The following is a 22,407-nucleotide window of genomic DNA, read 5'->3' as shown; positions in this document are numbered from 1 at the left end:
TTTATTTTTTTATTATTATTACTACTTGGCTGCACTGTGTGGCATGTGGAACTTCCCCGACCAGGGATCGAGCCCTTGTTCCCTGCAGTGGAAGTGCGAGGTCTTAACCACTGGACTGCCAGGGAAGTCCTAAAGGCCAGACACATTATATATATGCATATCAATCTCATTTAGTCCTCACCAGCATCATGTAAAAATAGGTGGTTTTACTCCCATTTTCATTAACATTTATTCAGCATTGGCTGTGTGCCAAAGATCATGCTGAATGCTCTACCTGTACGGTCTTATTTAATCCTCAAAATAGTCTAATGTTATCTCCATTTTGCAGACTAATAAACCGAGGCACAGGAAAGGTAGGCACAAGTTAATCTCTACGCATCATGTTGCAAACTCCAGGGTGTTCTGTGCATATAAAAAGTCCCATTTCCTTACTTGATATTTACTTGGAACCAGTTCTTGTTCTTTTGGCTCAGAAAGCAAGTCTTCAATGTGCGGAGGCATCTCTTCTCTTTCTGGGGGAGTCAGTCACTGGGTGCTGTGCTCATTATGTCCCCTCCCTGCCCTATAATTCAGGGCCATAGATGTCTGCTCTGAAGATTCAGGGATCAGATGGGAAAGGAGGCAAAAGGTGAAATGTCATGTCTTTCTTTAAAAAAAAAAATTATAAAATGAGCCTGACACTCCTCGATAGACTTAGAAGGTTTTAGAATCCCCCGACCAATTCTTTCAGGCTCGACCAATAACTTCTTGAGCAGTGCTCCCAAGATTTCCAGGGAGCCAGAGGAGGAGGCGGAATTCTGCTGCATCCTGGGCATCGCCACCAGGTGTCCGGCAGGAAGCTCAGACTCAGCCGGTCTGACCCTGAACTTACGCCATGTCCTTCACGTGCTCCTTGTGCTTCACTGCTCCGTGTGCACATTGCTCCGTGTGCCCTGTTCCCTTCTGCACTTCCCGTTGCTGTGCTGACCCGAGATGAGGGGTGGAATCAGGACGTCAGCCTTGGCTTAGTGTCATGCTCAGGGGCACAGACTCCAAGCCCAGCTGTCCTTCCCTCCAACTGTCTTGAGTGAGTCATTTCAACACTCTGTGCCTCAGTTTCCTTGTCTACAAACTAGAGTGATTTCTGGCTACTTTGTAGGATTGTTGTGTGGCTATCAATTTGATACAAGTAAATCGCTTGAAACAACAGTGTCAGGAAAATGGTAAGTTCTCAGTCATGACAGCTGTTTGTTTCTCCTCCTCTTATACTAGTCATCCCAGCTGTCTCCATCTCTGCGGCCACCACTCCATTCCTGGTCCCCAGCATCTCCCATCCAGGTGCCTCAGCAGCCTCAGGCTGGGCTCCTGTGCTTGCCCTTGACTTGTCCGTACTGTGGCCAGATAGCGCCTTTCCACAACACTCACCTGGTCGTGTCCCCTATGCACAGCGGGTCCCACTGAACGAGAATGGATGCTCACACAGCCCCATACCAGGGCCTCTGGGCCAGTTTTAATCACAGAGGGACAGGAGGAGTAGCCAGTGTGCACTCTGGGCCAGCACACTGGGTCCAGCAGGACTCCATGGCACATGGACCCAGTCCCTTGCACTGTGTGGTTTTTAAGCTGTGGGATCAGAGAAGCACCAGCCCGACCCTGGTATGAACAAGGGCTGGGATATAACAGTGATATGAGGGCAAAAACTCTAGTCTCTAGCCCTAACCCATTTCTCAGCATTTGTCCACCAGGAGAGCCAGCCCTTCCCTTGGCATGAGCAGGGGTTTGGGTCCAAGGCTTGTGGATATAACAGTGGCCAGGCAAGAACTTGGCTTCTATATCATCATCACTTATGGTTGAGGGAGTGCCAGCCCCTCCTTGGGCATGACCGTGAGGCTGGGGTCCAAGATTCGAGCTTACAGCTGCGTGGTGTGTTGGAACAGAGCTTCCCCCTTGTCATTACTGGGTTTGATGGCCTTGAGCCTTCAGCTGCCTCAGGTTTCCAGGAGCTCCACAGGAGCCCCATGCAGGGGATCAGCTTAGGAGAGTAAATCCCTGGACAGTCGCACTTTGCCCTTCTTTGCAGCCTCAGCTCGGATTTCTTCCTCCCTTGGAACATCTCCAGCCACACCAGACTCCCCGAAGTTCTCCAGACTCACCCTGGTCTGCCATCATCTGGCTCTTGACCCTGCTGTTCCCTCTGCCTGCACCCTTCCTCCCACACTCTCCACCCCACTCCTTCCCAGGACCTTCTCCCTCATCCTCAAGGTCCGGGCATAGGTGCCCTCTCCTCCAGGATGCGTTTCTGCCTCATTCCCCAGAGGGCTGGCTTCCTCCCCTCTGCTCTCACCTGCGCTTCCTCCAACAGGGGCTTCCCTATTTTGTATGGCAAGTACTTCTTTAATTGAGGTGAAACTCACAGAACATTAACAATTAACCATTTAAAAGAGAATGGGGACTTCCCTGGAGGTCCAGTGGTTAAGACTCTGCACTCTCAATGCGGGGGGCCATGGGTTCGATCCCTGGTCAGGGAAGTAAGATCCCATTTACCACATGGGGTGGCCTAAAAAAAAAGTGAATGATTCTGCAGCATTCAGTGCATTCACAATGGTGTGCAACCATCATCACCTCCGTCAAGTTCCACAACATTTTTATCACCCCAAAACTCTGTACCCATTAAGCAGTTGCTCCCCATTCCTTCCTCCCCCTCACAGCCCAGCCCCTGGCAACCGCTTGTCTGATTTCTGTCTTTATGGATTTTCCTATTCTGGAAATTTCATGTAAATGGAATCATGGGCCATTCTGATCCCACTTGGAATCGTGTTTTGGAGGTTCATCCAAATCATAGAATGTAACAGTACTTAATTCTTTTTGATGGTGGAATCATATTCCATTTTATGGACACGCCAGATTTACCTTACCCATGTGGCAGTTGATGAGCGTTTGAGTTGTTTTCATCCTTTGGCTGTTGCGATGGGCATTGATATGAATATTCACATACAAACACTTGAGTGCTGCATTCAGTTCCTTTGGATCTATACCTGGGAGTGTAGTTTGCAGTAGGTGCTTGTTTCATCATTGATCTTCCCAGTGGACTGTGAGCTCCGTGAAGGTAGAGGAAGACAAACACCCGACCCCAGGGGCCGGCCCAGCGAAAGCCTGGGGAGCAGATGGGACGAGTCTCCGGCATCCAGAGTCGCTGTCTCACTCGTCCTCACCCACCTGCCCATTTGTCTGCATCATCCCATGGTCCAGGCTCTACTGACGGCGCAACTCATTTTATCTCATTATTTCACTCCCTGATTCACTCTGATATTTGTTCAGATGCCCACTCATCCTTTCCTGACTGAGGTATCCCCAGCACACTCTTGGTACCCAAGTCCAGCTTTCTTTTCCTCCATGGCATTTATTATCACTGACATATTGTAGACAACATACACATTATAGATGACATCTTATAGATAATATACTGTCACTTTTTTTGTTCATCCCATTCTCTTCTCTCTTTTTTACCAAGAACGTGCACTCTGAAGACAGGGACTTTCAGCTCTTTTGACCATTGCTTTGTCGTGGTGTCTAGAACAGGGCCTGGTATATGAGAAGACTTCAGATACTTGTGAAATATACTTGGATGAATGAATGAGTGTGTTTAACCCTCGCTGCACCCTCCAAGGGAGCCATGAGCATTCTAGTTTCACAAACCCTGAAACAGAGGCTCAGAGAGGTCAGGTAACGGGCCCAAGGTCATGGAGCTGATCAGCTGGCTCTCTCTGAGTCATGGTCCCATCTTCTTTTCACTTCACTCAGGGGACCGTGAGGTCTAGTGATAATGCCCAAAGTGCTTCCTGTGGCCTTGGAGGGCAATACATGATTAAGATAACTTTAAAAACAGATTTGCCTTCCGAAACATGCTTTAATTAGGCCCATTTGGCAATATGTTTGTATTTCCTGAGCAAATACATCAGTCAGGAGTTTGCCGGGTGATGGAGAAGCTGATCTGGGCTCGATTCTCTGTCTGTCCCCAGCTCTCAGAGCTATTCGGCCTCTCTGAACCTCATACTTCCTAGAGGTACACAGAGTGGTGACGTCACCCGGTGTGTGGACAGCTCTCAGCACAGGTGCACACACTGTAAATGGGAGGTGGCGGCATGTCACCATGGTGTGGGGAATGCCAATACAAGCAGCTAACATTTGTGGAGTGCCTGCTGTGTGCCAGGTGCTGGGCTCAGCGCACTGTGTGTGTTATTGCATCTGAGCCCTACACCATTCCCAGGGGGCATGTCTGTTATTGTCCTGTCTCACTGCTGATAAAGACTCAGAGAAGCCTGATGAGTGCCAGGGTCACACAGCCAGGAAGTAGGTGAGCCAGAATTAAGGCCAAGTCACCTGACTAACAGAGCTGACTCTCTTGTCACGGGGCTGATGTATATGTGCAAATATTTTGAGAATCGACACCGTAATGATGGTGATATTGGTAGAATGTTCTGGCAAAGTCTTGGAGGAGGGAACAGGGTGACTCTTGCAAGAAAGAGCCCTGGCTCCAGCTCCTGCTCCTATTTGGCTCATTATGATGGTCCAGGGTCTTCAGAGAATGCAGGTCCCACTCTTTCCCAGATGCCTGGTCCCCTCCTTGTTGGGGTGGCTGAGATCCTGGGTTTGAATCCCGACTGCCAGTCCCCACTTCTGCTATAACCTTGGAAACATCATCTCTGTCCATACATTTCCTTATCTACAAAGTAGAAATCAAAATGGCCCTTTGCACACAGATTTATGAAAATTAAGTAAGATGTGGAGCAGTTTCAATATAACAAATGAAGAAAACAGATGACAAACCATTAAATAAGATCTTATGGCATTTCTTAAAAAAAAAAAATGCACAGCAAACCATCTGGCAGGCTCCATAGCCGAGCGTTAATAGGGATGACAGCTAGACTGTAGAACAGCATTGCCTTTCTCCTTATCTGAATTTTCTAATTTTCCTATAATGAATATGTAATAACAAAATGAGTTGTTTTAATTAAAAGGGGGGCAGTGAGTCAGTGTTCGTGAAAGCACTTTATAAACTGTCAGAGGCCCTGTGAATTAGCTCTCGTTATGGCCCTTATCATAATTATTACTGTTACTGCTAGTCAGCCATGAGTTGGGATTTATTTCTGCCCCAAATCTCCTTCCTTGGCCTGTGCTGGGAGGGCCCACTCAATTGCCTTCTGTCAAGTCCTACCACATGGTCCTCCACTGGCACCTGCCGACTTCTCTCCACCTCTGCTGCCACCACTCAAGTGGAAGGCAGTATCACCTCTTGCCTGGAGCGCTGTGATACCCTCTAACTGGGTTCTCCTTGTCCGTGCAGCATCCCCAGTATCTTTGAGAAATGAACTTTCTTTTAATTTATTTTTTTGGATTATTTAAAATTTTATCTATAATCATCACCTATCATCAATCTATCCATCATCATCTATCAATCCATATATCATCTATTATCTCTATCATCTATCTATCCGTCATCTGTCTCTATCTATCTACATCTAAATATCTATATCCCAGTTTTATTGAGAAATGTTTGACATACAGCATTGTCTATGTTTAATGTGTCCCGCATAATAATTTGACCTACATACATCATGAAATGATGACCACAATAGATTTAGTGAACATCCATCATCTTCTATAGATACAGAAGAAAAGAAACAGAAAAAAATTATTGTCTTTCCTTGTGATGAGAACTCTTAGGATTTATTCTCTCAATAACACTCATATGTAACAAATGAGAGTGTTAATTGTATCAATCATGTTGTAATGACATCCCTAGTACTTCCTTATTTCGTAACTGGAAGTCTGTACCTGTCCACCGCCTTCATTCAGTTCCCCTCCTCCCCAACCCCTGCCTCTGGGAATGACAGATCTGATCTCTTTGTCTCCGAGTTTGTTTGGCTTTTGAAGGATAACTGACCTACAACACCATGTTAGTTCCTGGTATACAATACAGTAATTCAAAATTTCTATATATTACAAAATGATCACCGTGGTAAGTCTCGTTATAGTGTGGGGAATATAGTCAATAATAATATAATATCTTTGTACGGTGACAGATGGTAACTGGAGAAATGAAGTTTTAGATCAAAGCCCTCACTGGCTTTCCACTGAATGTGGTATAAAATGCACCCTGCAACTAGGCCCGTGAGCCTGAAGTCTGCCCTCACCCATCCCTGCAGCCGCCAAGCCACTTGCCCCATTGTTGCCGTACATCACCTTCGAGATGAGCCCGGAAAAGAGACCCGGAGAAGTACCTGGCTTGACTTAGATGGTTTTGGATCCTGTAGTTTGGTACTGGTATTTGACTCTTATGCTTTTACATCTCCTTGCATAGATGGTGTGGAAGGACTGCACTTTGTGGCCTGAGGGTCTGTACATGTAGACCAAATTTGTGTTTGTACTCTCAACACAGAAAATGAGTGAAAAATGTTAATACACTAGTGGATTTATTTTTATTTTCTGACGTAGCTCGTATCAGGGCTGAAAACCTCAAGTTGTGTTCAGACAGTAGGATGTTTTTATTATATTACTTTTTCAGAGCTCCATTTTTTTTTCTAATAAACTGTTGTAAAACAAAACAAACAAACAAAAAATCCCCTTCCTACTGCAATGCTGTTGTCCTTGCCATCCTCCTCCTCTCTCCTCACACCTGCAAGTTCTTTCCTTGGACTCTTGAGCTGTGGGCTCCCCAGTCCTGGACAGAGGAGGGCAAGGCTGTTGAATGAGGCTTATGGTGAGAGGGTCAAGGAAGGGTTTCTTTCTTTTTGTTGGGGCCAAGTGGGTGTGGTTGAATATATGTAAATTGTGCGTACAACTCATGGTGCATAATTTATGTAAATATGCACACAGCACTTCGCTCTCACCATGTAACCAGCCGGCAGTGTTCAGGGTGTGTATGGTATAATGTGCTTATGTGGTAAGGTGCAGATGGTGTAATTAAGCAGCTTTCTCATAGCTCACCTGTCGTCTTTGCTTCTTTGTTCCAACTCAGGAGGCAACCTTTCCAAACAAGACTGGACCATCCAGTGGCCCACCACGGAGACGGGGAAGGAGAACAACCCCGTGTGCCCCCCGGAACCGACCCCGTGGATCCGCACCCACCTCTCCCAGAGCCCCAGGGTCCAGTCCAAGTGCGTCCAGCACTACTGTCACGCCAGCCCCACCCTGGGGGCCCCCGTGTACACCCACGTGGACAGGCTCACCGTGGACGCCTACCCGGGCCTGTGCCCGCCCCCGCCGCTGGAGTCGGGGCACCGGTCCCTGCCCCCGTCGCCCCGGCAGCGGCACGCGGTCCGCACCCCACCGCGCACCCCCAACATTGTCACCACCGTGACCCCGCCGGGCACGCCGCCCATGAGGAGGAAGAACAAACTGAAGCCCCCGGGGACCCCGCCGCCCTCCTCCCGGAAGCTGATTCACCTGATCCCGGGTTTCACGGCCCTGCATCGGAGCAAGTCTCACGAATTCCAGCTGGGTCACCGCGTAGACGAGGCCCACACGCCCAAGTGAGTGCATTTGGTGGGGCCCCTCGGGGTGGCTGAGCCTCCCAGTCAGCCAAGCCACAAATCGGCTGTATTCCCCTCCTCCTGTTGAAGGAAAGGTGGATTTTCTCTAATGGCTGGGCTGGAAAATGAATAGGAAAGAATTTCCCAGAAATGACCTCTTTTTATACTATCCGTGCTCTAAAGTCAGATTTGGAAAACTGTAGCCCAGGAGCCAATTCTGAATTTATTGCACCACATCCAGGTTCATTCCTTTCTGTTTTGTCTGTGATTGCTTTCGTGCTGTGATGGGTGAGTTGAGTATGGCCCACAGAGTTGAAATCTTTACCATCCAGCCCTTTTGGGTGGAACACTTGCCAGTCCCTGCAGAGTCTATCCTAGTGCTGCCCTAGAAATAGGGTGCCAGCTGCACATGTGGCCTTATACTTTCTGGTAGCTGCCTTAAAGAAGAGTAAAAAGAAACAAGTGTTATTAGTTTTCAAAATATGTCATTTAACCCAATCTACCAAAACATGATCATTTCAGCACAGAATCAGTGTAAAATATTACTTTGGAAATATTTTTTTTCTTTTCTCCTTATTAAGTCTTTGAAATCGGGAGCGTATTTTGCACCTCCAGCTCATCTTAATTGGTACTGGCCATGCTCCAAGAGTGGCCGTGTTCCACCTGTGTCTGGTGGCCTCTGTGCTGGGCAGTGCAGCGCTGATAGACCCTATGCGTAGGACTTGCTCTGGAAGTGGATGTGTTGTATACCTGGCTCTGGCGTGGAGGGGTCTTGCTGCCAGCACACAGTATCTGTGGCTAGTGCTGGCTAATGAGAGAAATGGGACAACTCTCTGCAGGGTCCCTCAGAGGCTGACTCTGACCTGGGTCCCTTGTAGACTTTGAGGTTCTCTGTGTATTAGAAATGGAAGAAATGCTAAACAGGATCACAAAAGTGGGTAGGTAGCATGTTTTAAATATTTACATTTAACAAAATTGCATCTGAGGCATAGCATAGAAGATAAAGTGGTTATGTCTAATCCTGTTAGGAGATATGGGAAGGAGTCTACGTTTGGGGATTGTTGTTTATGAGAGGTGTGGATCTTGGTTCTGGGAACTCTGATGTGGGGGAGCGCTGGGGAATGCTTCATTGTGTTTCCATCTCAACAGTTCAGCAGTTGTTTCATGAGCTCGCATTACCATGCATCCTGTGATAAAAGTTTAAAAATGTGCATCTTAGAATTGATGAAATTGGGTAGGTTCTAGGCTCTGGGCTAGTTGGCAGGGGTGTAATGGAAAGGAAGAAGAGACATAGCCTTTGGTCCTGTGAAGATCGACATTAATCAAATAACCACACGTAGGTGTTATACTCTTATGTTCAGTAATTACAAACAGCATTACAGGCCATCAGGAGAAAGTGTAGGAAGCTATCAGAGCTTATAACCAGACGGACCTGATTGAGTTTGCACTGGCAGGGAGGTGAGTGGCGGGGGAGGCGGGGAAGGGAACTGGGGAGGCTTCCAAAGGACTGTTCGGACTGAAGACTAATTGGGGATTAAGATGGAGCAAGGGGTGGGAGGTGTTCCAGGAAGGGAGTATGAGTGTGACCCTCTAGAGAACTCAACTAGAAGGCCTCTGTGGCTAAGGGAGCAGACAGGTGATGCAAGAAGAGACACGTAGCTTGGGCCGGTGGCACCACTGTTCACAACAGCCAAAACGTGGAAACAACCCAACTGTTCATCAGCAGGTGAAGGGATGAACCCAGTGTGGTCCATACAACGAAATATTATTCAGCCATAAAAAGGGACGAAATTCTGACACCTGCTACAGCAAGAATGAACCTTGAAAATGTTATGCTGAGGGAAATAAGCCAGGCATGAAAGGACAACTGTGGTGTGATTCTACTGATGTGAGGTGCCTAGAACAGGCCAATTCACACACAGAGAAAGGAGGACAGAGGTTGTTAGGGACTGAAGGAGAGAGAGAGATGAGGTTGTGTTTACTGGGGACAGAGTTTCAGTTTGGGTAGTGGGAAACTCCTAGAGATGGATATATATCTTCAGTTCAGTTCAGCTGCTCAGTCGTGTCCGACTCTGCGACCCCATGAATTGCAGCACACCAGGCCTCCCTGTCCATCACCAACTCCCAGAGTTCACCCAGACTCACGTCCATCGAGTCAGTGATGCCATCCAGCCATCTCATCCTCTGTCATCCCCTTCTCCTCCTGCCCCCAATCCCTCCCAGCATCAGAGTCTTTTCCAATGAGTCAACTCTTTGCGTGAGGTGGCCAAAGTATATATATCTTACAACGATGACAAAAAACAAGTTAGGCAGGAAAGCCGGGCGTGGGCACGCTTCTTCTGTGAAGGGCCGGATAGTAAATATTTTCGGCTTCTCAGTCCAGGTGTTCTGCGGCATCCCTGCCCTTGAAGCGAAAGCAGTCCCAGACAGTAGCTGAGTAGGTGGACATGGTGATGTCCCAGTAAACTTTGCTTATAAAACTAGGTGCCTGGCTGCATTTGGCTAACCCTAACCCTAATCCTACGGGCTGTGGTATGCCCTAACAGAAGCCCAGTTGTAAACAGTGAGGGATTCTCCCTCCTGAGGCCTGAAAGGGAAGCGCTTAAAGTGATTTAAGTGGAAGACACGATTGCATCTGATTTTAGGAAGGTTAGCAAGCTTCTGTGTGAGGTCTGGATTAGAAACACTCTGTTTCACCAGACCTATTTGGGACATCAGAGCCCGAGGCAGAGGGCCGATGCTTTTCTGATTGGAGGTCGGCTTGATTTTCATGGTTTCGTGAGATCCTGAGGGACTGGGAGTGCTGCTGAGACCTCAGGGTGAGGGTGTGGGGAGGGTTTCAGGAATGCAGGCTACCACTGTGGAAGATGGGAGAGGCATTGCAGGTTTGCTGGCCATGGTGTCCACAGATTATGCATCTTCCATATCCCTCCCTGTGTTGACCACAGAGCGAGGTGGAATTTAACCAGGAGGAGAGCCTGGCTGGACACATACACCATCTTCTAATCTATGAGGTGGGGGCAAAGTGAGAGAGGCTGCCCTTTGCCTGTTTGTTTTTTTCCCTAGTGTTATTGAGATGTAATTGACAAATAACACTCTGTAAGTTCAAGGTGTGCCATGTGATGACTTAGTACACACACATATTGGGAAATGATTACCACAATAAGGTTATTTAACACACCCATCACCTCGCATAATTACCTTTTGTGTGTGTGCAGTGAGAGCAGTTAAGATTTGCTCTCTTAGCAACTTTCAAGTACTAACAATACATATTGTTAAACAGTCAGCACACCGTGCACTAGATTCCCCAGTACCTATTCTTATACCTGGAAGCTGGTACTGTTTGACCAGCATCTCCCCATTTCTCTCACCCGCTTGCTCTTGGCAACCACCATTCTACTGTTTCTATGAATTCAGTGGTTTTAGATTCCCCATGTAAATGAAACCATAGTATTTGTCTTTCTCTGACTTATTTCCCTTAGCCTAATGCTGTCACGGTCAACCCACGTTGTTGCAAATGGCAGGATGTTTTCTCTTCTATGGTTGAATAATATTCTGTGTGTGTGTTATATATATGTATATATGCCATATTTTCTTCGTCTGTTCGTCCATTGGTGTGCATGTAGGTTGCTTCCATGTCTTGGCTATTGTGAACAATGCTTCGGTGAACATGGGGGTACAGATATCTCTTTGAGGTGATAATTTCATCTTTGGATATATACCCAAAAGTGGGATTGCAGGGTCGTATGGTAGTTCTGTTTAAGTTTTCGAGGCATCTCCGTACTGTTTTCCATGGTGGCTGCGCTGTTTACATTCTTATCAACAGTGCCTAAGGGTTCCCTTTGCTCCACCTCCTCACCCACACTTGGTATCTCTTGTCTTTTTCTTGGTAGCCATTCTAACAGGTGTGGGGTGATGATATCTCATTGTGGTGTTGCATTTCCTTGATGATTAGTGATACTGAACCCTTTTTCATGTAAACACTGGCCTTTTGTAAATTTGTACATCTTCTTTGAAAAAATGTCTACTCAGGTATCTTGCCCATGTTTTAATTGGATCTTTTTTTTTTTTTTTTTTGGCTATTGAGTTGTAGGAGTTCCTTAGGTATTTTGGATATTAACCCCTTACCAGACATATGATTTGTAAGCATTTTCTCCCATTCTGTAGATTGTCTTTTCATTTTTGTTTCTTTTGCTTCTGAGTTTGATATAGTTCCACTTACTTTTCCTTTTGTTTCTTGTGGTTTTGTTATCATACTCAAAAAATCATTGCCAAGACCAGTATTAAGGAGCTTATTTTTTTGGTCTATTTTTTAAATTGAAGTATAGTTGCTGTACAACATTGTATGTTACAGGTGTATAATATAAAGAATCACAATGTTTAAAAGTTATACTCCATTTATAGTTATTAGAAAATATTGGCTATATTCCCCATGTTGTGCAACATATCCTTGTAGTTTATTTTATACCTAACAGTTTCTACCTCTTAACCCCCTACCCCTCTATTGTCCCTCCCTCCTTCCCTCTCCTCAGTGGTAACCACTAATTTGTTTTCTATGTCTGTGAGTCTGCTTCTTTTTTGTTATAGTCAGTCACTAGTTTTCTTTCTTTTTTTTTTTTTTTTACATTCTGCATATAAGTGATATCATGCAGCGTTTATGTTTCTCTGACTTATTTCACTTTAGCATAATGCATTCCAAGTTCATCCATGTTGCTGCTAATGGCAACATTTTGTTCTTTTTTATGGCAGAGTAGCATTCCGTTGTGTACATATACCGCATCTTCCTCATCCTTTCATCTGTTGATGGACACTTAGGTTGTTTCCATATCTCGGCAGTTGTAAATAATGTTTCTATCAACACTGGGGTATATGTATCTTTTTGAATTAGTGTTTTTAATTTTTTTGGATATATACCCAGGAGTGGGCTTCCCTGGTAGCTCAGTTGGTAAAGAATCTTCCTGCGGTGCAGGAGACCCAGGGTCAATCTCTGGGTTGGGAAAATTCCCTGGAGAAGGGAATGGCTACCCACTCCAGTATTCTTGCCTGGAGAATCCCGTGGACAGAGGAGCCTGGTGGGCTACAATCCACGGGGTCACAAAGAGCCCTACACAATTGAGCGACTAACATACTCACACCAGGAATGGAATTGCTGAGTCACATGGTAGTTATCTTTTTAGCTTTTTGAGAATCCTTTATACTGTTTTCTGTGGTGGTTGTTCCAATTTACATTCCTACCAGCACTGTACGAGGGTTCACTTTTCATGGGCTATGACCAGTGTTGAGAATATGAAATAGACTATCCCAGACTCAATTATGTTGGAATGCATTGCCTTTAATGAGGCTAAGTTTTAGTATTGCCTTGTGAAACTTGTGTCTGATATACAGTCATCCCTCTGTATCTGTAGAGGATGGGTTCTGGGACCTGTGGAGGAAGTCCCAGAGGTGGCCCTTCATTGCCATGGTTCCAACCACAGTTTATGTATGATTTATTGAAAAAAATGTGTGTAAGTGGCCCATGCCGTTCAAACCCGTATTGTTCAAGGGTCAACTATATACAGATTTTTTCTTTCTCTGGGGGTTCTTCTCGTTCTGGACAGCTTTGGTTTGGGGATAAACCCCAGCAGGGAGCAGGTGAGCAGGTGAGAAGGTGGCCTTTCATCCTGTGGAATGTGGCCAGAGACACGTCCAATATCGCTCAGCTCATTCCGGTTTCAGTTAGTCTGATTAGTATCTAATTTCTTCTCTCCTGTCTGGTAGCCTTGCTGGGGATGGTTCTTTGCCACCAACTTGGCAGTTTTCAGCCTGTCTTTATTTCCTCTCAGTGGGATGTGGGGTTTCAGAATGTCTTTCTCACCTTTTTAGAGGTCTTTCTAAACAGAATTGAATCTTTCAAAACCATCATTTCCTATGAGTTTTTCAGCACCAACACCCTGCTAGGTTGTGGGTTGGAGGAAGGCTGTGTTTGAGATCATTTATCCTGGGTACTCTCAGGCATAGCCACAGTGGTATTTAGCAGAGATCTGTTGGGGTTCAGTCTTGTCCCCAGTAGCATCTCATGGGCATTTGTAGGAAAAGCACCGCAAGAAAACAAGAATATATTTGCAGTAGTCCGTCTCTCATCACTGGAAGCCTTGCAGCCCAGGTATATTGGCTGGATCACAACTGTTGTGATCAGTCTTGGCCAAAACCATTTCTCCTGCTTTATATGCATTCTCAAAGATGTTTTTATGTACTCTTGCCGGGAAAATCCCATGGACAGAGGAGCTGCATAGGCTACAGTCCATGGGGTCACAAATAGTCAGACACGACTGAGTGACGACACATTTCCTTTTTTCTTTTCTTTTGCATTTGAGTTTATGAGTGTGATTTTACTCCTACAACATTACTAAACACACACGCATACACAGAGGGGGAAAAACTATTTTTTTCCTCTGGTAAAGTAATAACCTGATTATTGTGGAAATTGAGACAACACAGGAAGTATGATGAAGACAGGGGAAAGTATATGCTACTCCTTTTGTTTTACACATGCACGCACACACACCATGCGTTCTCACAGGGGTGAAGTCACTCCCAGTGGGGCACAGGTTGACTTTTAGGAGAGTGAGGTGGGAAAAAAATCCTTGATATAATCATTTGCAAATCTCCATAGAGCAATATACATATAGATACTCAGTATATCTGTGGTACTCACGTTTCCTCGGGAGTTGGGGGTGATGATTAGAAGAACCATCTGTATAGTTTCTTTAGGGGTCATTGAAAAAAAGTCTGAGAAATGCAGACATAGATCTGTGGATATAATCCTGTGGATAGAGTTAGGCATAAACACTGAGGGCTGTTAAGTCTCCCCAGTGTTCTTTTTTTCTTCTCCATCAGCCTCCGTGGTCACATCTACATAGGTAAACTGGCGCTGGTTCCTTACAGTCAGCCGTGTGAAAAGTTAAAAGTTAAGCCAGCCTCAAAGACTCTGGTTGTCTTGGCTTTCAGTACATGGATTCCATGGTCATAGTGTTGGAAGAGAGAAAAACCTAACCATTCTTAAGAGTGTGATGAGTTGTCTGTCTTTAATCCCCCCATTTGTCCCCCCATCACATAAATGACTTGCTTTCTCTTGTCAGAGCATCTGAAAGGGTAAACTGGATTTCTGTAAACTGAATCAGCTTTTAAATGCATAGGAGTAGCTCAGTATTAAAAAAGAATTCTATTGTAACCCTCTCCCCTCTTTGGCAAATTCCTTTTTAAAGGTAATTTCCAATTATAATTTTGTTTTAATTACACAGTTAATTCCCCAGTACAGCTTCATTTAGAAAGTAAAAGCAATATAAAATGTAAACCATCCAAGGTCAGAGTCCCCCTCCCCTTGCCACAGAGAACACCTAGAGCTTCTCTTAATAAGAGTCCTTGTGTGCATATGTTGTGCTTGTACGCATCTGTAATATCTCTACTTCCCTCTCTTTATAATTGGAACCACTCTGTATGGCTTTTCCAGTGTGACTTGCCTTAATTAGTCCTACATAAATATAAACATCCCACTTATAACTTTTTCACACCTTATATCTTTTAGAAATTCTTTTGTCTCCCCAAAGCTCATCTAGAACATTGTTCCTATCTCTGCTTTCAGCCCTCTGTATCATTTCTGTATGAGCACAATTCCCCTCTGCCCTTCTGGGACAGAGTATGAAAACCTCGGCTGACCTGGGAGCAAGGAGAACAGGCTGGATGAAACCCACACTCAGTCCTCATTCTGACCCTTCATTCCAGTGAGTTCACATTTCTATATCTGAGATCTATGCCATTTGTAGTTTGTATGAGAACAGACTTTTCTTGACAGATTCCTTATGTAAATAAGACTTCAAGGGGGCTCTCTTCATTTATTTTAGAAAACTAATTATGGGCAAGCACTTAGAGTCTCTGACACACACCTACAGATCATTGTGCTAATTAATACGACACTCACTAATATATTTATAAGGGCAAGAGTGAGTGATTAGTTTATATACCATAGCATATTCATTAAAATAGGAAGGCTTCTGCTAGGCTCATGCATGGGATTCTTTTAGGTCTAACTAAGCATTCAGACACACAAGATTAATACTAATCACACTTGGCATCCGATTGATGCCAGGCAGCATCAGGCATCTCTTTGGTGGGTCCCTGGGGGCTGTTCTTCCTTGCCTTCATCTCCAAGTGGCAGTTCAAGTGCAAGGTGGGGAGACACACATTAAGCAGGTGTGGGAGCCATCCTGGCTTAGGGCACAAGAACTCGGGTGAACACTCCATCAGTATAGGTGCTTGGGTCTCCACAGGGGACGTGCCCAGTAGAACAGTCACGCTGCTCCAGGATCCCCGGAGGCTGTGGACTCCTCATCAGGTGTTTCAGGTTCATACCAAAAACTCCCAGTCTGTAGGCAGTTCACCCATCACAGGCCAGTTCTGCCACTAGCAACGGGGTCTACTGACAGAGTCAACATTCCCCCTTGAGATTCAAAGGATTAGGGCTAGAAAGTCAACCCAAGGTCACATTCCCACCTGCAGAAGATGAAAAGGTTGAGTTCACCCTTCACCTACAGCTTCTCTTGAAAAATCCTGTCATTTTTAAATGCCTCTGATTCGCAGTGAATTTCTTATTTTGAATCAGTGAGGTCTTTAGCAAGGTCTTTTATAATTCATATAATAATATATAACATGTATACATTATATACGGTCCCATTGCTTCATGGCAAATAGATGGGGAAACAGTGGAAACAGTGGCTGACTTTATTTTTTTGGGCTCCAAAATCACTGCAGATGGTGATTGCAGCTGTGAAATTAAAAGACGCTTACTCCTTGAAAGGAAAGTTATGACCAACCTAGACAGCATATTAAAAAGCAGAGACATTACTTTGTCAACAAAGGTCCATCTAGTCAAGGCTGTGGTTTTTCCAGTAGTCATGTATGGATGTGAGAGTTGGACTATAAAGAAAGCTGAGCACTGAAGAACTGATGCTTTTGAACTGTGGTGTTGGAGAAGACTTTTGAGAGTCCCTTGGACTGCAAGGAGATCCAACCAGTCCATCCTAAAGGAGATCAGTCCTGAGTGTTCATTGGAAGGACTGATATTGAAGCTGAAACTCCAATACTTTGGCCACCTGATGCGAAGAGCTGACTCATTTGAAAAGACCCTGATGCTGGGAAAGATTGAGGGCAGGAGGAGAAGGGGATGACAGAGGATGAGATGGTTGGCTGGCATCACTGACTTAATGGACATGAGTTTGGGTAAACTCCGGGAGTTGGCAATGGACAGGGAGGCCTGGAGTGCTGTGGTTCATGAGGGTTGCAAAGAGTCGGACATGACTGAGCGACTGGACTGAACTGAACTGAACTGATACATTATATATAACATTATTATAATTATTTGCCATAAAATATATTCTTATTAGTTTTTTTGGTTAAATATTATCATTACTTTACATAAGAAAGTTATATTCACAGCTGAGACTTCCCATTCACCCTTGACCCATGTCCTCTGGTCTAGATGCCAGGCCCTCTTCCCTAGGGCTGGAACAAGAGTAGGCTCTTACTCTCATGGATACCTTTCCTTTCCCTCAAGCTGCTGAACCTTTCAGTCCTGTGATAACTCCAGTGAAAGTCATTTAGAATAAGTTTAGCTTTCCAGATATTAATAAGACTATCTCTCTCTGTTTGCTCCAGAGGCTTTTAAACACACCACAATGAATTATCATTGCTACACTCCTATTGACATAGCAACTTAGAAGTTCCACAGTGAAAACTCAGCTAGACAAATGTGCTGATTGTATTATGACATCTTGTGGTGAAGCGTGCTGTGGGTTGGGGAGCAGGTATTTTGTTTGAGGTGCCTTGTGCAAGGAATAACTGAATTTATTATAGGTGAAATTTGTTCTATGTAGAGTCATTCTGCTTCCCCAGCTCTGCCTCTGTCTCTTGTTATTTCTTTTTAAGAAGTTGAGAGTTTCCTCAGATCTCTCATAACAACTCCACCTGGGGTAGCTCCCAGTTTTAGAAGGAGCCTGGGGCAGCCCCAGGGCTTCCCAGGTGGCAACTAGTGGTAAAGAACCCACCTGCCACTGCAGGAGACGTGGGTTCAGTCCCTGGGCTGGGAAGATTCCCTGGAGGAGGACATGGCAACCCACTCCAGTATTCTTTCCTGGAGAAATCCCCATGGACAGAGGAGCCTGGTGAGCTATAGTCCATAGGCTTGCCCAGAATTGAACACAACTGAAGCGACTTAGCATGAGTGCATGGGACAGCCCCAGTGTTGCTCTGACTAGTTTGTGACTAGCAAGTCTCATAGGAGCTACTGCTTCCAGTGAAAGGAAGATATGTATGCTCACATCTCAGGGCAGGTGAGGCCCTGCCCATCCCCCCCGGGTTGGATGTTACCTGCAGCTTTGGTGGGCAGACCCTGTGCATACCTCTCACATGGAGTCTCTGTCTGGGGGCCTTTTGGGGCCGGTGGGCATGTCTTGCTTGAGTGCAGGGCAGCCCACGGCCCCAGGAGCAAGCTTCAATCAACAGGGTTGAGAGTTTGTGTATAAATTTGTCCTCAGTGAGGCCATTCTGATGTGTTCTCTTGGAGGGTTCTTGGAGGGGCCATGCCCCAGTTGCCCGTGGTGGTACAGACCCATCATAACACATTTTCTGTAAGCTTCCTTCCATCTCTGCCTCACCTCTCCGCTTCATCCTGTTTCCAGGGGCCACTTCCCAAGTATCCTACTTGTATTCCAGAACCTCCCTCAGGGTCTGATTTTGGGAGAAACAGAACTAAAACAGGAATAAAGGTAATCATTTATATAATCACATTAAGCTCTACACAGAGCTGTGTGGACACATTTCTACTTAAAAGATTGGATGACTGTTATAATAATGCAAATTATAGCTGTCACATATTGTATATTGTATAGCTTACTGTTTGCTGGCACTTTATGTGGTGTATTTTATTTAACCCTCAAACATTCCGCTTTACAGGCAAGGAAATTGGCTTTAAGAGAATGTGCTGCCTCCAAACCCATTCAGACTAGTTAAGTACAGAATTGGGGTTCCTTCTAACCCAAAGTCCACGGTGCCATTGGGGGATGGGGTGAGTAGGGGCCATGGGCCCTGGAGTCAAGGGACCTGGTTAGCGTTCTGACTTTACCACTTGTTGGCTGTGTGACCCTGGGCAAGTGGATTACCCTCTGTCAGCCTTGATGTTTTCATCTATATAATGAGATTCATATGGTTCCTGCTGCTGCTGCTAAGTCGCTTCAGTCGTGTCCAACTCTGTGTGACCCCAGAGACGGCAGCCCACCAGGCTCCCCCGTCCCTGGGATTCTCCAGGCAAGAACACTGGAGTGGCTTGCCATTTCCTTCTCCAATGCATGAAAGTGAAAATTGAAAGTGAAGTCGCTCAGGTTGTCTACTTGAAAGTTACAGTCGTGTCCGTCTCCTAGCGACCCCATGGACTGCAGCCCACCAGGCTCCTCCATCCATGGGATTTTCCAGGCAAGAGTACTGGAGCGGGGTGCCATTGCCTTCTCCTATGGTTCCTAGTTCATGGCATTGTTGAAAGAATTAATATATGTCAAGTGCTTAGAACAGTGCCTGACCCACAGCAGGGGCTAAATAAGTGTTCCTCATAGTCACTATTTAAAAAAAAAAAAACCAGAATCCATGATAATAACCTTGGTTATTTGTAGGTTTCCTGCAGGGGAATAATCCATTAATAATACTGTGAGGCATAGAAAAGAGGATCTCATAGGACCCCTGCTGCTTTTAAGGCGCTTCAGTTCTAGTTTGAGACGACCAGCATATCGTTAAGGCCTAATCTTAATAATGTAAGGCAGCTCAAACACAGAAATAGATTTGGAAGTAGAGACAAAACTTAACTACTTTGTCACCCCTAGCCCCGGGCTCCAGGTGCTTCCGCACAGGGCGGCTGTGAGTGGCCGCATTGCCAGGGCTTTCCCCTGCTCCTTCCCTTCTTGCGGGCTGACTTAGAAAACTTCTGTTAGATCTTGGGCTTTCCATAAGCCAAGCTCTAGGCTGGAACCACAAAGTTCCTATCAGGCTTTAACTGGGGCACTGCTTTCCTTTCCTCCCATGTTGTGGGACATATAATGTGACTGATACAGTCTTATGAGTCTACCAGCCCACCGTCTGTACCCTAGTTTACAGGTGGGGTAGGTCCTGGTACTCAAATTGCATGGATGCATGGGAAAAGCATCACTGTAAATTCAAGGAGGTAGAGAACTGACAATTACTGAATATGTATATGGAGGACCTGACACTGTGTGTGTGTGTGTGTGTGTGTGTGTGTGTGTGTGTGTACTCACGCACTTAGTTGTTCAGTTGTGTTCAGCTCTTTGCTACCCCGTGGACTATAGCCCAACAGGCTCCTCTGTCCATGGCATTCTCCAGCAAGAATATTGGAGTGGGTAGCCATTCTCTTCTCCAGGGAATCTTCCTGACCCAGGGATTGAACCCAAGTCTCTTGAATTGCAGGCAGATTCTTTACTGTCTAAGCCACCAGGGAAGCCCGACACTCCACATGTGGAAGGGTAATTACTTCTCATTGTAAACGGGAGAGGTCGTCGTCTTTATCCCCATTTTACAGATTAGAAAACTGAGGTTCAGGGAGGCTGACCAGTGTCGTGCAGCTTCGTATGCAGCAGAGGCAGGATGGGAACCCAGCCTGACACCAGAGCTCTTGTTACTGTGCCATGCTGGATGTGGTTTGCACCGAGAAGATGGTGTAGAAACCAAAGATTATGGGAATCATATGCACTAGGGAGCATGGGGCGTGCTTGCTGGCTTGGGACAGTCAGCACCTACAGATGGGGATGTTTGGTAATAAAGTGAGGGGGCCAGAGAGTTCAAGCGATGCTCTTGGCACTTCCCAAGAGCATCTTGATTTGTAACCTAGTGGCCAGGTTGAAAGCATCCAGGCAGTAGAGAAACTTCTGCTCCCCTGAGTCCCCCCGAATTAAAAGGACTCTACCATGCTTCTGAAATCCTTGCCATTTTAGAGCCAGCTTGTCCATCAGTGACAGAAAAGTAGGAAGCCTCAAGGCTAAGCGTGCAGGCAGTAGAGCCAAACAGGCGTGTGTTCACATCCCAGTCAGGCGACCTCCTGGCCAGATTTCCCTGGAAAGATAACTCGTCTGAGCATTCATTTTCTCTTTTGCAAAATAGGGGCAGTTATAGTATTTAGAGTACAGAGTTACTGATGCAGATTCAGTGCTATGGGCATATTGTAGGGCACGCACTCGCAGAATATACCCACGCACTTCCCTGTGTGTATAGACTAGCATTGTAGTCAGCCTGGAGGCAAGGGAGGAGCCCTGTGCTCCTTTTGTCCTCCTTGCCATTTGTAATCCAGTTCTTCTCATCTCTGGTCTGCCCTTTACCCCTCTGAGAAGTTCATCGTGGCCTGTGATCCAAAAACAGATTCTTCCACAGCAAGTGACAGCTGGAGGGAGACTCCAATCCTCAGTGAAGATGAGGTGTCCTGCTTGCTCAGCTTCTTCAGCAGAGGCTGGTGGTGATGAGGCGCTCTGCCAGGAGCCTGAGCGGTGTACCGAAGACTTTGTTATTAGGATTTCTATGTGTTTATGGGGGACACATGGTGATTGGCTAATTGCATTGTGTGGGAGAGACAAGTCCTTGACCTTGACCTGGAGAGGCTGGAGGTTCAGATTCTCCTAGAGGGGAGGGGTCTAGTTCCCTTCAAGAGCTTACAGAGGTGACTGAGTAAATGTCATGGCCCCAGGCACACACTCCCATATGAGCCACACTTTGTATAAGTGAAGTAGGATATTTATCAACTGCATTCTGATCACAGATTTTGGCTCAGTTATCTGGTATGTGGGTTTCCTCATGATGTAACTATTCTTGCAAGGGGTGGATGGCTTTGGTTCAGTGGAGAGGGACTCACTGATGAGCATTCTTCTACTCCTGTCTAGATTTTAAAGACTGACAGGGTTGGTTGTGTTTTCAAATACTTGGGAGGGAAAAGTCTCTTTAAAGGTCCCTTAAAATCTGTTTAAAAAATGTTTTTGAAATTATTTCAGGCTTGTAGAAAATTTGAAAGAATACAACAAAGAATTCCTTCCTAATTCTCTTCACCCAGATCCCAAACATTAATATTTTATCACATTTGCTTTCTCCCTTGATACACCCATTTATCCATCTGCCTGTCCGTCCATCCATCCATCCATCCATATTTCTTTCTGAACCATTTCAGAATAAGTGGCAGACAAATACCCCTTGGTCCTACCTTCCTCAGTATGTATTTCCTAAAATCAAGAGCATTCTCTTAAATAATTACTATATAATTCCCCAAATCAGAAAATTAACACTGATGAAGTACTTTCATCTAATCTCAGACTTTATCCAAATTTCAGTTGTCTTCATAATGCTCTTAATAGCAAAAGAAAAAATTCCAAATCAGGCATTGAATCCAGTTATCATGACCCCTTAGATTTCTTTAATTGAAACAGTTCCTGAGATATGCTTTATCTTGTAGACCATCTCTCAGTTTAGGTTTATCTGATGTTTCCTTATGTTTGGGTTCAGGTTATACAGTTTAGCAAGAATATCACAGAAGCCATGTGGAATTCTCAGTGCATCACAGCAGGAAACACATGTTGGTTTGTCCTATTCCTGGTGATGCCAGTTATGGTCATCTGGTGAAAGTGGCATCTGAGGGAGTGCTCCATAATAAAATTATTTTGCCCATTAAAATAAATAAGCATCTTGTGGGGAGATACTTAGGAACTATGTAAGTCTTTTGTTCTTCAAAATCTCACCACTCATTTTAGCATCCATTATTGATGATTCTTGCCTGAATCTGTTATCACGATGGTTTCCAAATGGTCCTTTTCTAATTCCATCATTT

The 22,407-nt window shown here is 45.4% G+C and overlaps 1 protein-coding gene across 1 annotated transcript in view; it reads left to right on the top strand.

Annotated features, from left to right (window-relative positions):
- Nucleotides 1-22,407, top strand: part of KSR2 (kinase suppressor of ras 2) — a 431,769-nt gene that overhangs the window by 161,932 nt on the left and 247,430 nt on the right. The window contains exon 4 of the mRNA XM_070385590.1: nt 6,998-7,511. Coding sequence (XP_070241691.1) covers nt 6,998-7,511 — 514 coding nt within the window. The remainder of the gene's footprint in view (nt 1-6,997; nt 7,512-22,407) is intronic.

Source organism: Bos mutus, chromosome 17, assembly GCF_027580195.1.
Source record: "Bos mutus isolate GX-2022 chromosome 17, NWIPB_WYAK_1.1, whole genome shotgun sequence".
NCBI classification, from domain to species: domain Eukaryota; kingdom Metazoa; phylum Chordata; class Mammalia; order Artiodactyla; family Bovidae; genus Bos; species Bos mutus.
The sequence above is the reverse complement of the archived record's forward strand: the minus strand, read 5'-3'. Positions and strand labels throughout refer to the sequence as shown.